This window comes from Ruditapes philippinarum, unplaced genomic scaffold (assembly GCF_026571515.1).
Source record: "Ruditapes philippinarum isolate M1 unplaced genomic scaffold, ASM2657151v2 ctg2143_1_1_1_1, whole genome shotgun sequence".
In the NCBI taxonomy this organism is placed as follows: domain Eukaryota; kingdom Metazoa; phylum Mollusca; class Bivalvia; order Venerida; family Veneridae; genus Ruditapes; species Ruditapes philippinarum.
Genome location: NW_026857690.1, coordinates 22640 through 39871, shown reverse-complemented (window position 1 = coordinate 39871; position 17232 = coordinate 22640). Strand labels below are relative to the sequence as shown.

The 17232-nt window shown below is 32.8% G+C and overlaps 1 protein-coding gene across 1 annotated transcript; it reads left to right on the top strand.

Moving 5' to 3' along the window:
- The first annotated feature begins 49 nt into the window (after positions 1–49).
- Positions 50–9162, top strand: LOC132750586 (secretion-regulating guanine nucleotide exchange factor-like). The gene is made up of 10 exons (XM_060740592.1): positions 50–269; positions 1214–1343; positions 1807–1962; positions 2640–2726; positions 3865–3954; positions 4400–4501; positions 6564–6635; positions 7147–7314; positions 7814–7972; positions 8524–9162. The coding sequence occupies exons 1-10, from the start codon at positions 252–254 to the stop codon at positions 8697–8699; spliced, it is 1158 nt and encodes a 385-aa protein (XP_060596575.1). The 5' UTR covers positions 50–251; the 3' UTR covers positions 8700–9162.
- Positions 9163–17232: the final 8070 nt, after the last annotated feature.

The window sequence follows — 17232 nt, the reverse complement described above, 5'->3', positions numbered from 1 at the left end:
CTTGGTATGATTGACAATAATATCGATTTCATTTTTTGCTCAAAATTATAGAGAAAATACTATACTTGTCGTACGAAATCTTGATTGACGGAAAAGCAAAAACACTGTGTACGTCGATCATTTCTCCAATCAATAGTGTTGAGGCTGGTCACGTGATGACACTAATTTCCTATCAAATAACATGAAATTGTGTACATTGCCTACAGACTTATCACGGAAAATGTGGGCTGGACAATTTCTAACGCTATAAAATGACCATTTGGTCGTGGGTATGTGAGTAAATTGCTCTCCTTTTGTAGGAAACACGTGCCGGCGTAGTAGTTTACACCTGTATAATTGATGAACGGCATTTTTGCAAATTGCAGCCTTGATCATTAGATCACACACTGTCTGCCCGGATATGTGAGACATTCTGATTGGCTGACAGTCGAGTCGGGATCTCGTGGGTATTTTGCAGGAAAATCAATGAATGGCCATGCTATTTTTAGTAACAATTAGTGTGTAATTGTACACGCATGTATAATAATATTTTGCTGTACTATATTTCTTCTAAGATATTTTGAGTATGTAACGGCATTGTTTTGCAGTACTCACATCAACTGCAGTATTTTTTTTATGAAAATGTACTGAGAGGTGCGTTAGATGTTAATTAAATGCCGTAAAAAAGTATATTGTACTGTACAAATAGTGTGTACATTCAAACCTGTGTACAAGACCACCATTGAAAAAAAAGAACCCTTTAACAACCTGTCATTTAAGCCCACAATTCTTAACCAACTCGCCAGTTTATGTCTGTGAATATTTTACATATATAAGCTGGAGTTCAAGAAAATCAAACTTGAATGTGCTGATTTAAGATTTTAAGAAAAATAAAAAGTAATAATTAATTAATTTACATGTTATGTGCAATATATTACCATATCGTTAATGGTTGACTAGGGCTTATTTTGCATAATTTGACCTCTTTTCTAAATTATGTGTGTCATTTGCAATGTTTAAATTAATTTCTTTGCTCACTTCAATTTACATTTAAATAAATTGAAAGTAGGCATGCTGCTTTTAGATTAAAATGTTACAAGAACTTCAAAGTCCAGCTAGAGTAAATATATGTTTTAAAACCTATCAAAGTTATTTCATTCATTTTGCATAAAACATTTCAGGGTGCTAACTGACTCCTAGTGTTATTTCATTCATTTTGCATAAAACATTTCAGGGTGCTAACTCCTATGGTCAGCTGGCAAATGGAAACTGTGAGGACCAGTTGTTACCTTGTCAAGTTACCAATGTGCCAGACAACATCCAATGTATACATGGTGGGGGTGGTCATACACTTACTATAGCAGGTATAACTAAAACATAATTTAAAAAAAAATACATTGACACTGTGTAAGACTTGTTTTCTTGGAAAATGAATTATAAAATCTTTAAAACATCAGAATCTTAATTTGTTCTTGAAAAGAAAAAAGAAACTATCACAGTTAGTTCCTTAGAACTGACAGTATTTTTAAATATAAGTGGCATATGATTCTAAATATATGCCCCAGAGCAAATATCTTTTTATAAAGTGTAAATGTTTCTGTAACAATATTTAATATTACATTAATTATTGGCAGTCGAAGTTTCTGCAGCTTGTTCGTAAGAAATAGAGTTAATTACTGGTAATGTTCTTAAAACACCTGATAATAGATTTGCGAACAAACCATTCTGAATCATCTCTAAATGTTTCACTTTGAGTAAGATACCCCTAGTTGGTGAAATGAATCTTGATAAGACTATTGTTAAAGTTTACCTGTATGAAATTGAAAGGCACTGGTCAGTTGTACTCATGTGGATCTAACAACAAAGGTCAGCTGGGCTTAAACAGCACAGAAGATGTGTCAGTTCTCACTCCAGTAATTGTTGGCAACAATGACCCTGTTACCATGACAACAGGAGGATGGGACTTCTCTCTGGCAATATCAGGTATGAAATATAATTTGATCAAAGTAAATTCAGTAAACAATTAAACCTTCACAGGGGCCTCAGTGGCCAAGTGGTTAACCATTCAGGTTGCTGATTTTAGATATTTTGCTCCTCACCTCTGTGGGTTTGAATCCTGTGAGGGTCATTACATTGTTTCACGTGAGGAAACTATCTAGCTGGCTTTGAGGAGGACACTGGTTCTATTCATGTGCCAGCCTGTGCCTGAAATAAAGCATGAAGGGGCACTTGAGGTGTTCCTCTACCAGTAAAGCGGGAATGTTGCCGTATGATCTTTACACAACCCTGTGACTTAAAATCCAACAGATCAAAATAATCAACATGTGAACACAATCATGTACTTATTGTATCTAAATATGGAATGAATGATGATAAAACTAGGATATCAGTCTAGCACTATCGCCTTATACTTATAATCATACAAAACATATAATATTGAAATTATACATATAGATGAAAATTAATATCAGTTCTGTCATGAGTCTGATTTATTGTTTCGTTATTTGGCTATGTAGAAAATATTACAACAGTATTGATTTTAAACGATTTTATTTTAACTTAAAAAAACATAACTGTTAACACATTTGAAATGTTATATTTTAGCATAATTCTGTGTGTTGCACAGTTTTTTTTATACATACTATTGGTTTTATTTACAGCAACATCAGATTTGTACAGTTGGGGATCAAATGCTTTTGGACAACTGGGTGATGTTAGTTTACCAAACAAATGTTTGACGGCAGTAAGCATACTACAGTTATAATTTATTCATACTTTGCTATTCTGTTTATTCATTATGCATGGTTTTATGTCTCAAGAGCACAATAATATACCTCCTGCATGGATTGTTTAGGTTTCAAATGTCTTTTGAGTTTGTACACAGTTATATTGTTATTATATGCATTGAATATTTTAGTTACCAGATTGGACAGTAAAAGATGTAAATATTCCTTTAAGTTTAGGAATGGACCACTCCATGGTTTATAAAAAATCAATTATAAGATAATCCTAAACTACAAGTAACAAAAATGTTGTCTAAAGTTTATAAGCCCTAACAGGAGGTTGTGGTGGTGTTGGTAGTTTTCACTCCAGATCACGGCAGTTAAAGCCACATTGAATTTATCAGAGCACAGTTCAGCCACCAATCGTTCCTGGTCAGGCTGTCCAGCAGTTTACCAGTACTAGTTGCCTTCACTTTGGCAAGGAACTGAAAACTTCTGTACATGCCAGAGCAGAGGTACAGTGCAAATGGCCATAAAAAGGATTACATGATCAATCGCAAAGAAAGTGACCTGCACTGTTCGGGAATCAAACCTGGGTCGTTCAATTTACAGTCCAACTCTCTACCTATTGATCTAACCGAATGGCTTAGCCCTAATAGGACACTTGACATGATGCTTATAAACCATTTACTAACAGGATGTTTGTAAACCATTAACTAATAAAACACATTATATGAAATATACATGTATATATTCATAAATGACTGGATAAATGATTAAAAGTTTAATGACTCTGAACTTACAGGATACATGATGTGAAGTTTCTGAATTGATATAATCAACTGGGAACTCATGATCAGTATTTAATTGATTTTTAATTGACAGGACAAGTAATCTGAAATTTGGCGGATGGCAATTATTGTTACTGTTATTGTTCATATTTAGATTTTTGTGGTATTATTTACTTCTAATCAGTCTATGCTCAAAGGAGAAGATCTCTGTATAAATCCTGACTATGATATTCCCTAGTAAAGAAAATTATCATATTAGTTCTATAAAAGATACCATAATTTTAAAGATAGTCTTTAAAACAGGCCAGGTCTACTCTTAGACAACATAATTTCAACAATACTCATTGTTTCATCATTTTTCATTTGACAAGAGTTATTGTTGATATTCCAGACGAAGATATGGGAGGGAGAAAAGTTTGCACAAGTGGCTGCAGGCCTCAGGCATGTTATAGCCTTAACAGGTACTTCCTACAGAATCAAATAAAGAATACATGTATTTTCTAGTTTTAACTTTTATGCATCAGAGAACTGATACATGCATGATCCACCTGCAGGGGAGGAAACGTAGTATATTTCTATTATTTCTTTAGTGTAATTTTGGTTTGTGACCAGTGAACATCTTCATGTATGATGGAATTTTTAAAATAACTCAAATGAGACAACCGCCACATATGGATAATAAATCACATGCAGACTACTAAGACAAAGTTCAGGGTCACAGCAGTGGATTGAACAAATATTCTTATGTGCAACTTATTTTCAAAACCATATTAACTTACTTTAATGTTTATTGTAAGAATTTTGAGCATGAAATCTCTGGATATAACAATGGGCATGTCCAATTAAGAAGGAGGAAAAAGCCCATTGTAGAATAGATAATATAAATATTTTAATTATTCTATCTAGTAAATGGAGATGTGTATTGTTGGGGACATTCTAAAAAAGGACAATGTGCTGTGATTGCTGTAAATGATAAACTACCATTGAAGACAACATCACCAAATAAAGGTATAGTAAAAATTTCTGATCTTACAGATAAAAGTAATTTGATTCTTGGTCTGTAACATTTATTTTTTCAAGGGACAGGTTTTTCATGAAGTTATTATGTTTTAAACTCAGTATATGCAAGACTTTTAATTTTGGCAAATTTTCTTTGCTTGTCATAAATGTTTCTCTGTTACCATGAAACAGTTCACATTTGCAGCCATTCTGTAATTCATGAGCTAGATTTTGATTGGGCACTAAATCTGTTGTTTGGTATTGCATTTTTAGCTCACCTGTCACAAAGTGACAGGGTGAGCTTTTGTGATCGCTTTTCGTCCGGCGTCCATCGTCCGTCCGTAAACTTTTACTTTAAATGACATCTCCTCATAAACCACCAAGCCAATTTCATCCAAACTTCACAGGAATGTTCCTTTGGTGGTCACCTTTAAAAATTGTTCAAAGAATTTAATTCCTTGAAGAACTCTGGTTGCCATGGCAACCGAAAGAAAAAACTTTAAATATCTTCTTTTAAAAAACCCAAAGAGCTAGAGCTTAGATATTTGGCATATAACATCTTCTAGTGAGTGTCTACCAAGTTTGTACAAATAAATGCCCTGGGGTCAAAATTGGCCCCGCCCCAGGGGGTCATTGATTTTCCCTATATGCATATAGTAAAAACTTAAAAAATCTTCTTTTAAAGAACCAAAAGAGCTAGAGCTAAGATATTTAGCATGAAACATGTTCTAATGAGTGTCTACCAAGTTTGTTCAAATAAAAGCCCTGGGGTCAAAATTGGCCCCGCCCCAGGGGGTCATTGATTTTCCCTTTATGCATATAGTAAAAACTTAAAAAATCTTCTTTTAAAGAACCCAAAGAGCTAGAGCTAAGATATTTAGCATGAAACATGTTCTAATGAGTGTCTACCAAGTTTGTTCAAATAAAAGCCCTGGGGTCAAAATTGGCCCCGCCCCAGGGGGTCATTGATTTTCCCTTTATGCATATAGTAAAAACTTAAAAAATCTTCTTTTAAAGAACCCAAAGAGCTAGAGCTAAGATATTTAGCATGAAACATGTTCTAATGAGTGTCTACCAAGTTTGTTCAAATAAAAGCCCTGGGGTCAAAATTGGCCCCGCCCCAGGGGGTCATTGATTTTCCCTATATGCATATAGTAAAAACTTAAAAAATCTTCTTTTAAAGAACCCAAAGAGCTAGAGCTAAGATATTTAGCATGAAACATCTTCTCATGAGTGTCTACTAAGTTTGTTCAAATAAAAGCCCTGGGGTCAAAATTGACCCCGCCCCATGGGGTCATTGATTTTCCTTATATGTGTATAGCAAAAACTTAAAAAATCTTCTTTGAAGAAACGAAAATAGCTACAGTTTAGATATTAAGCATGAAACATCTTCTAGTGAGTGTCAACAAAGTTTGTTCAAATAAAAGCCCTAGGGTCAAAATTGGCCCTGCCCCGGGGGTCATTGATTTTCCTTATATGTGTATAGCAAAAACTTAAAAATCTTCTTTGAAAAAACCCAAATAGCTAGAGTTTAGATATTAAGCATGAAACATCTTCTAGTGAGTGTCTACAAAGTTTGTTCAAATAAAAGCCCTGGGGTCAAAACTGGCCCCGCCCCAGGGGTGTCATTGTTTTTAACTATATGTGTATATTAAAAAATTACAAAATCTTCTTTTAAAAAACCCAATGAGCTAGAGGTTAGATGTTAAGCATGAAACATCTTCTTATAGGTGTCTACCAAGTTTGTTCAAATAAAAGCCCTTGGGTTAAAATTAGCCCTGCCGGGGGGGGGGGAGGGGTCATTGTTTTTCATTATATATGTATAGTAAAAACTTAACATCATGAAACATCTTCTAATGGGTGTCTTCCAAGTTTGTTCAAATAAAAGCCCTTGGGTTTAAACTGGCCTCGCTCCAGGGGCCTATATACAGGTGAGCGACCTCAGGGCCATCATGGCCCTCTTGTTTCTATATAACAATAGATAATACTGCGGTTCTCTCTTTGTTTGTTATAATGTTGTGATGTTTTTACACAACTTAATATTATGATTATTCGTCAATATATTTGACAGTGGTGTTTCCAGCAGGTACAGGGAAAGTTGTATCAGTTTGTGTAGGGTCATATCACTCTGTGGCTTTGACAGGTAGGTGAATTAATTCTTATATCATGACAGTTTTTCTCTACAATAGAAAATCACATTAGATTCTGAGAAATAATAAACCAAGAAGTTTGAATATCTTTGATATACATGTACATGCGGCCGTGACGGGTAAATTTGAAAGAAATTTGCAATGACCTAAGAAAGTATACAAATTTACTACATATGAAGATTTGTTTAGTTTCATTTTGTTGTGTGTAGTGCCAGTTTGTTACAATTGTCAGTGTTACATGTGGTACATTTGTGTCCCTGGATTCCATGGCTCATCTGAGGGCACAATTTAATGTAGTAAGACAATATTAAACATTATTCTTTTTAACAACATTGCCTTGGGAAAGAAAATGCTGTCCTGTGGATTCATAATATTTAGAGAAAGTGCTCTCTTTATTGAGGAAACCAGGTATGCTCAAATGTACATCTATTTCTGACTTCAGGCATTTAAAATTGTTATCTGAGGGGTCATATTTATTCTACTTTTGTTATTTTGAAATTCCAGATAAAGGTCAGGTGTATGTTTGGGGATGTAATAAATATGGACAGTGTACACAATCACCAGACGTCATTTTACAGGTCAACACACCATACATGGTCAATCAGGAAATGTTCAAGAACCAAAAAGTTGTTGAGGTGAAATCAGGGTGGACTCATTTAATTGCACAGACAGGTGTGTTTTATTTTTTAAGACTTCAGACAAAACATGCCAATTATAATATCTTTCACATAATTATCTCACCTTTCTTTTCTATGGATGTTCAATTTCTTAAATGGTCATTCTTAAGAATGTACCACAAGTCCATCAAATAAAGAATTTTTATTGGCTACTATTAGACTATAAACATGAAGGCAGACCATTAATCTTCAGCTTACAATCTTTTGGTTTACTAGGGGTGTTTAAATAATTTTCATCTTCCTAAAAAAAAAATCTGCTATTTATTGATTTTCATATAAGGCACCTGTATTTAATAAAACTATTTTTAGAAAATGCTTTGAGATAACACTTAGTATTTATCAAACATTTGTTTCTGAAATAAGATAAATCTGAGTTGATATTAATGTACACTATTTCACTCTTTAAAACTAAAAACTACATTATGTGAAAACTCTTTTTTTCACTTTTTACAGTTACAATATATACATGTATGTCAATCTTTATTTTGATATAGAAAGTGGAGATTTGTTTAGCTGGGGACGTACCGACTACGGTCAGTTAGGAAGGTCAAGGTCAGAGGGAATCATGTATAGTCACATTCCAGGTCAGATAGATATACAAGTGACAGTGTCATCATTTACATGTGGATCTGAACATACACTCTTTCTTGCAGGTAGTCTTTTGCTTTACTTTGATAGGTTCAACATTAAACACATAGAATCTGATTCAATCTGACTCTGCAGTAAAAATAGACACAATTTAGCTGAGCATATTTATGCTCCAGTACCTCATTTGCTCAACAGTTATTTGCAACTTATAGTAATCACTTTTGAGTTAGCTTCTTTGACTAGACTTCATGACCAGAGAAGTCTCAAAATCTTAATCCTTGGGTTGAGAGGCAGACACCTTAACCACTAGGCCCTGCTCCCTTGATTGGTGACCTATGTTTTTAGTCAATTTCTGTTTTGTTTTTGTTCAGATACTTGTACACAAATACAATGTAGACTAGAATCTTGACATTGATCTGTTGTTGTATTTAATTTACATGTATCTCTGATGTAGACTGACTGTGCCAAACTCGTCAAGATGACAAGTCTTGATTAATTAAAGTCAGCAGATGGTTATAATTATGATTCTGTTCTTGTATCTTTATCTTTTCATTCATTATTACAGAGTTTTTCATAAATGTAATCTAATATATTTAAATAATATTTTGTATTTCAGAGAATAAAGTGTATGCACTAGGTTGGAATGAGCATGGACTGTGTGCCACTGGGGATGAAGTTAATGTTAAAACTGTAACTAAAGTTTCTGCTTTAGAGAGCCAGTCTGTGATATATATAGCATGTGGAGGCGGGCACTGTTTTGCAATATCTAAGGAAGAATTAACACGATCCTAGCAGAGGCTTATAGATGATGACATCTACAAATTTATACAAAAACAATGGCTTGTTGCTTGAAGACACCATGTTTACAAATCACAACACAAAATATTCAGTGTCACAAGTATTTCATTAGTTGTAAAATAATTGTACCATGGTATTCATGCTGAAATGTAAAATGGAATCACCTCTACAAGATGGACAAATGTTTCCTCTCTTGTCAAATATTACATTTTGTTCAGTGTTACAATGCATCTTACGTTTTTGGTATATCGAAGTTCAGTAATTATAACCAGATAAATCAAAATATTTATAACTCACATGAGCACAGGTGCACATGGTGACCCCTAGGAGTGTTTGCTTTGTGTAGTTAACTTTTTATAAAGTTTGTTCAAGGGCCATTATTAGTAAGGAAACCTAACTACCCACACTTGACTAAGAGAGAGAGAGAATCTTATACATGAATTATTAGTCCCCTACCAGTTTACTGGAGGAGACTTTAGGTTTACCGTCTGTCTGTCCGTCTGTCCGGCCGTCAGTCCGTCCGTCCACAAAACTGGATCCCGCGATAACGCAAAAACTACTGAAAATATTTTAATGAAACTTGATATATGGATAGATGGCAGTATGGAGATTATGCACGTCTTTTTCTTTTCTTCCTATCTTGAAAATTCTGGTTGCTATGGCAACAAATAGACTGAAAATATGGCAAATTTTACACATAACCTGGATCCCGCGATAACGCAAAAAGTACTGAAAATATTTTTATGAAACTTGATATATGGATAGATGGCAGTATGGAGATTATGCACGTTTTTTTCTTTTCTTCCTATGTTGAAAATTCTGGTTGCTATGGCAACAAATAGACTAAAAATATGGCAAATTTTACACATAACCTGGATCCTGTGATAACACAAAAAGTAATGAAAATATGTTTATGAAACTTGACATATGGGTAGATGGCAGTATGGAAATTATGCACATCCTTTTCTTATCTTCCTATGTTGAAAATTCTGGTTGCTATGGCAACAAATAGACTGAATTTCAAGATTTCTGATTCTAGTTTTTAAGTTTTTTCACTTTAAGTTCTTTATTTCTTAAGGTATTTTCTTCAAACTTTAAATATAAGTTGCTTGTCATCAACCACATCATATGTGACAAGGTTTACAACTCTAGCACAAAATTTATCAGAATTACCTCCCTTGAACTTAAAATTTTCATGAAAAAAACATTGTTTTTTTTAATAACTTCTTTTTCTGAATGTATCTACTTCAAACTTCATATAAATGTTTCTTATTATCACTCAACATTTGTGAGTGTTCAATACTCTAGCAAGACTATTTCCAGAATTATGCCCCTTTTGAACTTAGACTTTTTTTTGAGAAATTGGTAACTTTTTACTCCAACTTCTTCAATCATGATAGGACTTTAAAAATGTTATATTTCGATAACAGGGATGTTTAAAAAATAACTTTAGAGTGTCCTTCAGTCCGTCTGTCTGTACATAAAAACTGTTTCCTGTGATCACTTTTAAAGAACTTTTTCAACAAATTTACTTAAAATAGGAACCTAAGTGAATGGCCAATGGCCCTTCAGAATGTTGCTTGGGCTCCTACAGGTAGGGGACTTATGGATTGCTTGCAATACTATGATAATTGCTTGTTCAATTAGGTTTTCACTTGATTGATGTTGCCATATTTGAGCATTGTGATATATATTGTTATTTGCTAAACTTTTAAAGTAACTTATTACATTACATATAAGCTTTGTTAGTTCTTGCACTAAGGTAATCTTAAACAAGCTTGTTTTACATAAACACGTCCTGACATAACCGTACATAAAACTAACCATTATGTTCCCATAAGAAAGTTATTAATATTTAACATATCTCAATTGTTTCCTTGTTTGTAAACATGCAAGTTCTCCAGCATTCTTAAATAGTTATACAATTACTCATTTCATTCATAGTTTTTTCATCCTAAGCTAAAATAACATGAAAACTGCCAAATCGTTTTAGAACTCTGAATCGAAAGATCAGGGCATATTGAGTCTTGATTGTCTGTTTGTCACAAAACTTAAACTGTGACAATAATATCTAATATGGAATTCTTTCTTTAAAGTCTTAAATACACTTTGATGAGCTCTACCCACCACAACCACATAGGTCAAGGTCTCAACAGAGACATGGCATTCATTTGAACATAGTGGTAGTATACTCTGAATAAGTTTGCTCCATATTAAGTTAATAATAACTTCATAATGTTGTTTCATGAGTAGTTAAAAGATGAAATTTGACCTCTTTATTTTTTTCAAAAAGGTATTGTGTTTATATAATTTTTAATTGTGATACACAATTTATGAGGTTGTTCAGGATTTGGTGCCTACAGCATGTTAGACCCTGTAGTTTCATTAAAATGCCTATCATATCCTGTTCCATGTTTTTCATTGAATTTTATCCTAGTCTTTACCTAGGGTTTTTGTACATGCTGCTGGCGAGTGTAGATATGTTTAAAAAACATTGATTTCCGTTAACAGAGCATGTGAAAAACACTTTCTTATTCACTTGTCAATATTTAAAAATTGATGTACATGCATTGAATACATGTATTATTGGTTTATATTTACAGTAAAAAGTACTTGATGAAATAAAGTTGACGACAGATTTCTTGTTATAGATTTTTAAGGTACACTGAGCTTTATATGTGTACAGTTTAATTTTCTTGGGCAAGTCATTACTTTCACAGGATGTCCTGACCTCTTTTTCAAGATGAGTTTCAAAACTTTTTTTAAATTTTCTTATACATGTAGTAGCTTAAATAACTTTATTTGTTGGCTTGACAATATTGGGCAATTACAAACACTAAATTTTTTTAGAAATGATTAATCAAGAGGCAGGCTGCTTAAGGACTGGTTCACTCGAGACCCCCAAAAAACTTGGATCACAGGACTCGTAGATACATGTATAGTGAAGTTTTCCTTTAACATGTTTGGTCATTTTCTCTGTGACAAAAATATACACATGTACCAAGATAGGACACCACAGACACAGGTACTGATGTAGGGTACCATAGACTTTAAATTGGACTTAATATGGTAATTCTAGAAATCAATGAGAAACAAGTAATATTAACCTTTCTTTTACTTTAATTGGTTTAACATAAAAAAAATATAACAAAGTAACTAATTACAGAACATGGTCATGTCACATGGTATAAATACTGGTATATCCCAACAGGAGATCAATGAAAATGCATTGAAAACTTCAATTATGCATAATACTGGTAGTAAACAAATTGCAATAAATTATAAATGAACAGTTATATCAATCGATTAATTATTCTAGTAAATGAAATTCAGAAAATAATGAATTATGGTCTGCATAGCACTGCCCCCCCACCCCCAAAAGAAAAATTAAAGTTATTAAAATTTCAAAGAATATTGTTAGTATTTTATAGTCCAATACCCTGAAGAAAAAAAATAAGGCAAACAAATATATTTGTTGAAAAACTTATCAAAACTAGTCATTTGAAAAATGTTCAAAATAAATTTTGTAAAATTGGATAAAATAAGAAGCGAGTTAAAATCATAACCCTTAAGTTAACTAAAATTAAAAAAGAAATCAAATGTCCGAAATATAAATAAGCACTATCAAATATTGTAACATAAATTCGAACATTAATACAATAACCTTCTTGTGCCTGCCATACTTAACACAAAGCAATGTTTCTTTGGCATTTGATAAAGTCTGGGACAAATTCCATACAGGTGGAACAGATTTTGACATTTGCAGAAAACATTTTTACCGTATTTTTTCTTCTACATCATTGTAAAAGTTACATTGCAGCTTTCATGCTAAACTGGTAGAGGAAAACCTTGGTTGGTCTTCAAGTATTTTTTTAGTTATACAAGAATCACTGATCTTCAGTAATTTAGCAAGATAGTAGCTGGATGGCTTCCTCAAATTAAACAACCGGTAGTCCCTGGTAGTATTCAAACCTGCAGCAGTGCGGGGCAAGTGATTTAAAAGACTGCTACCTTAAGGTATGAGCCCCCTAATAGGCACTGTAAGGAACTATGAAATTGACAACAGGTCAGTTATATACCTTAAAGGACACCTGTATGCAAAATTTAAACAAAGTTTACTGTATGGTTTACAAGTTCTGGAGATTTTCCTTAACTTAAACTTGGCTATCAGAAGGGCTCTTTTCCAGAAATGAAAAACTCTAAATAATCTATAATATAATCATTATAAAAAAAAAAGTTTCCTATTGAACATTGTTAAGAAACAAAAAAAGAAGAAAAAAAGTTGCCTCTTCTAGGGCTTGACAGTAGTTCTAGCCTATTTGAATACTCTTCAAAGTGGAGGTAATGCATTAGGTGCATTTTGAAAAAAAAAGTAACTGAAAAAAAGTTCTACAATAAGTAGCACTACATATAAGGAAAAAAAGTTCTACTATGCTAGCAGTACATACAAGGATAAAAAAGACAGAAAAATGGGTGTTTTTTTCCTCTCTGATGACAAAAACTACATAAAAGATTTACACCCCAAATAAAATCCGAGCATCTTGACACAAATTGAAAACATGCTTTACAATCCAAACAAGCCAAAATAATGATATGTATTTTAAACTGACGAGTTTAATATTAATAAAATGTTCATGTACAAACAAAAAAAGATATGTAATATAAATATATACACACTAGTAAATTTAACTAACGCAAGGGCTGCCAGTAAGACCAAACTTTTGACTCTCCTTAAAACGAGTCTGGATAATGTTTGAAGATTTCAGTCAAAATATACATGACATAGTTATAAGTTTTGGAGAAAGTCTATCAATAATGATCACAAAGCCATATGTTTAACTTTAGTAGTATTGAAGTCTGATTTGGCGTAAATCAGGAACTGTTAAAGTTCAACAAGGGCAACTGTCGCAAAATAAACCCTTCACAAAAGCTTTTGACAGAGATGTAAGCATTATAGATATGCATATAGGAGACATGATCTTGGAAATATCTGGACAATATCTGGATATTTTATTATCTCTAGTGACCTTGACCACACAAATATTAACCTAAATTACATGTGTCACACTTGAAGTCATAATAGTTATCATTTGTGTTACAATCCATCAATAAATGATAACTCAATGGTCCCCACCTCTCTTTGTGACCTTGACTTTGGTAGCAGAGTCCTGGATTATGTGGAAAATACTTAGCTGCACAATAGTAGTCATGATAATGACCATTTGTGTTTCAATCCCGCAATAAATTATGACTAAATGGTCCGAATACACATTTTCATTTGCACTGTGTCCCAGATGTGTGACCTTGACCTTGGCCACAGGCACTTGAATTTTGCTTGTTACACTCCGCCTCACAATGGTTAACTTAAGTGCCAAGTTATATTGTAATCCCTCTGCATTTAGAAGTTTTGCTCCGGACAAGCATTTTTTCAATGACCTCCAAGTGTGACCTTGACCTTTAACCTAGAGACCTGGTTCATGACACTGCTTCTCATAGTGGTGAACATTTCTATGAAGTTTCCTTAAATTCCTCAATGTGTGTAGGTATGCTCCGGACAAGATTGTGGACACCACCTGCCTAACTGGGGGGAAACTATAATATGACCCCTTTTTCAAATGGACATATAAAAAAGTCAGCTATTCAGCCAATGTTAATGCTTCAAAAAATGACCTCCATTTACAATCCTGAAAATATGCATTAAGATCAAGTGAAAACTTTCAAATGTTTTGAAGACTAAAGAAAGTTTCAAGTTCATGAAGGGCCATAATCTATTCCAATTCCATGTGACTTAATAAGTAAACTTGAACTATGATCCCAAAGATATGTATTAAGTGTCAAATGAGCACCTTGAGTAGTTTTCAGTCAAAATCTATGACATGACTGAAGTTTAAACAACAAGACCTTTTATGTTTATAAAACATATATATATATATACATAAAAGTAAACAAATTTTAGTACACAAATTTAGCATCCTAATTATCATTACTGACAAAAAGAAAACATTGGTGACCAAAATATAACAACAATTTGTATGATAAGAGACTAGAAAATGACATTCTGGTATTTCAAATTTTCTAAATATGTAAACAAAATTAAAAGTTAACGACTATGACACATCATTATTTTCAATACATGTAATTGAAACATGGTTAAAGACCTGGAATTTTTGAACATTTTCAGCACTATAGTCTGTCCCATTGAAAATGGAAATGAACTTTTGTCTGGTATGAATTAACAAAACGAGATTGAATAAAAATTAAACTATTTTTGTAAACTAAAAAAAAGTCACCCTCGAGATTTTTCAGGATTTTACTCTAAAATGTCTACTTTTCTTGTGAAAGCAAATTTTGATTTTCCTATGGAAAATCTCTGTTGTTTATTTTCCGAAGCCATTGCCGAAATACTCTTCATTTGAAGATGAACGGGAGATAGCACGTGTCATGTTTCCAAAATATACATGAGGTTGTCGGGGTCGTTTCATAATTATTTTACAAAGCTGGATCTACAAGATGTAACAGTTTAGTTGCAATGCATGATGTTAAACTTTAAAAAAATGAAAAATAAGCAACAAGAACACCGAGTCACATGAACTGCACTTACTTTTAAGCTGAAATTCGAAATAGATCTTTATAAACGTCACAACAAATTCGCATTCTGAAGATTTCTTCATTGCCAGTTTCTATCCAGTTCCGTAGATCTTCAAAACTCCTAAATGTCATGGCCCCTTCACTAATGATGATCCAGATTTTTTTAAACTGTTAATCCGTCTCATTATTAACACATTGTTCAATTTGTGGAGTTATCTGGGTTAGCAAATGAAATATGTACATGAAACATATCATAATTCAGCATGTTCCAAATCCATAATTCAAGAACGGCCCATCAATTTTAGTTGTCAACATCACAATGTTTATAACTCTTGAAAATGGATTCCTGACGAAAAAACTTTATTACGTCAACAACAATTTACGAAATGTATGACGTAACAAAAATGCCTCGCGCTTTTTATGGATGATTCCGGGTGCGGCATTGACAGAGGGCGGTAAGGCATGTGTAACCTCATACATATAATTTTAAGCCTTGAGATAAATTTGTCTTGATGGTATTTAAGATAATTTTTGTATACCCAGATTTTGCAATTTAACTGTTAAAATTACACCTTCAATTCATATATTAACAATAAAACTTTTGATAACATTAATGATTTGAATAATTTAAAACAGACTTAACAATTTGACAGTACAATACTTCTTCCATTAATTCACATATAACCTTCGTTTTTATTAAATATGCTTTTAAACTATTTCATATATTTCTCAGAAATGATTTCCCTACATATCATCTCGTTATTCAGGACGTCAGTAAATTCTACTCTTTTAGCTATAAAATATACAATACGCGGTATTTTTCTCCCGCGAAAAATATGCTATTGTTTTTGTTTTTTTTTTCACTGAATATTTTCAAATTTTAGGAAGGCTAAAATTATTGAGGACGTCGCTCGGTGTTTCTTTTTGACTCGATCTCCCCTTCATATTAACATAATTAAATGATGATATGTAACACTTTGAATCTACAAAAAAAGAAAGAAAGAAAAACACTTATTGTCGCTTATTGAATGCTCCAATTCAAACATATTCTTAATAATATCAAATAACTGCCGATATTTCTGGACATTTTGTTAAATTGTGGGACCTGGAACATACGATACGTACATCCCAGGTGGGACGGAAAGTTAAATCTGTATTTACGAGTTAAAGTGCATAGGTCTGCGTTTGATTTCTCAAACTAGAAAGCATGATATTATATTCTTATTATTTACATTTTCCTCGAACGCGAGTTTTTTTATAGTGAATTAGTTCTCCTTTTTATATATTTCTTGTCAGATTTGCATGATAATGTAGTATTTGTTGGCGATTTCTTGTTGTGAAAGTTGAAAGCTTCGAAAAAGTTTTATCGCACGGACATCGCACCCGAAATAAGAAGGGTAACTTATTTTTGTATCCCATCGAACCTGGTCAATTTAATTATTTTTGAATAGACGTGATACGAATTCAGACAACTACATAATTATGTAACTTAAACATTAATTAGCGAAGAAAACCATTTTTATAGTCTTCTAGCTAGTGTTCCCGTTTCCCTACGACGCGTTGCTGTATTCAAGATATGCTTGATTGAAAAGCTATCTAATCAAATCACTTCATTGGTCTTTTTCTCTTTAAAAGAATATAAAATACGGCAGTGTATTATGGTAATTATATAAATCTTTGTGTGTTTGAATTTATATTTAGCGGTTACTGATGTTTTCACTTCAAAGATTTTGATTATTTTAAATAATGGTTTGCTAGTAAAATTGCCTTTTTGACACCAACTTTGTTATCATTTTTCATTTTAATGATAACATTTTGCTATTGATTAGTAAGTTAAACAGAATAATCAAATTTTTATAATTACCGAGTATATTTCATGCTAATTGTGAGACGAACCCTAAATGACGTCTATATGGGCGCCGCCATTTTGAAATGGACG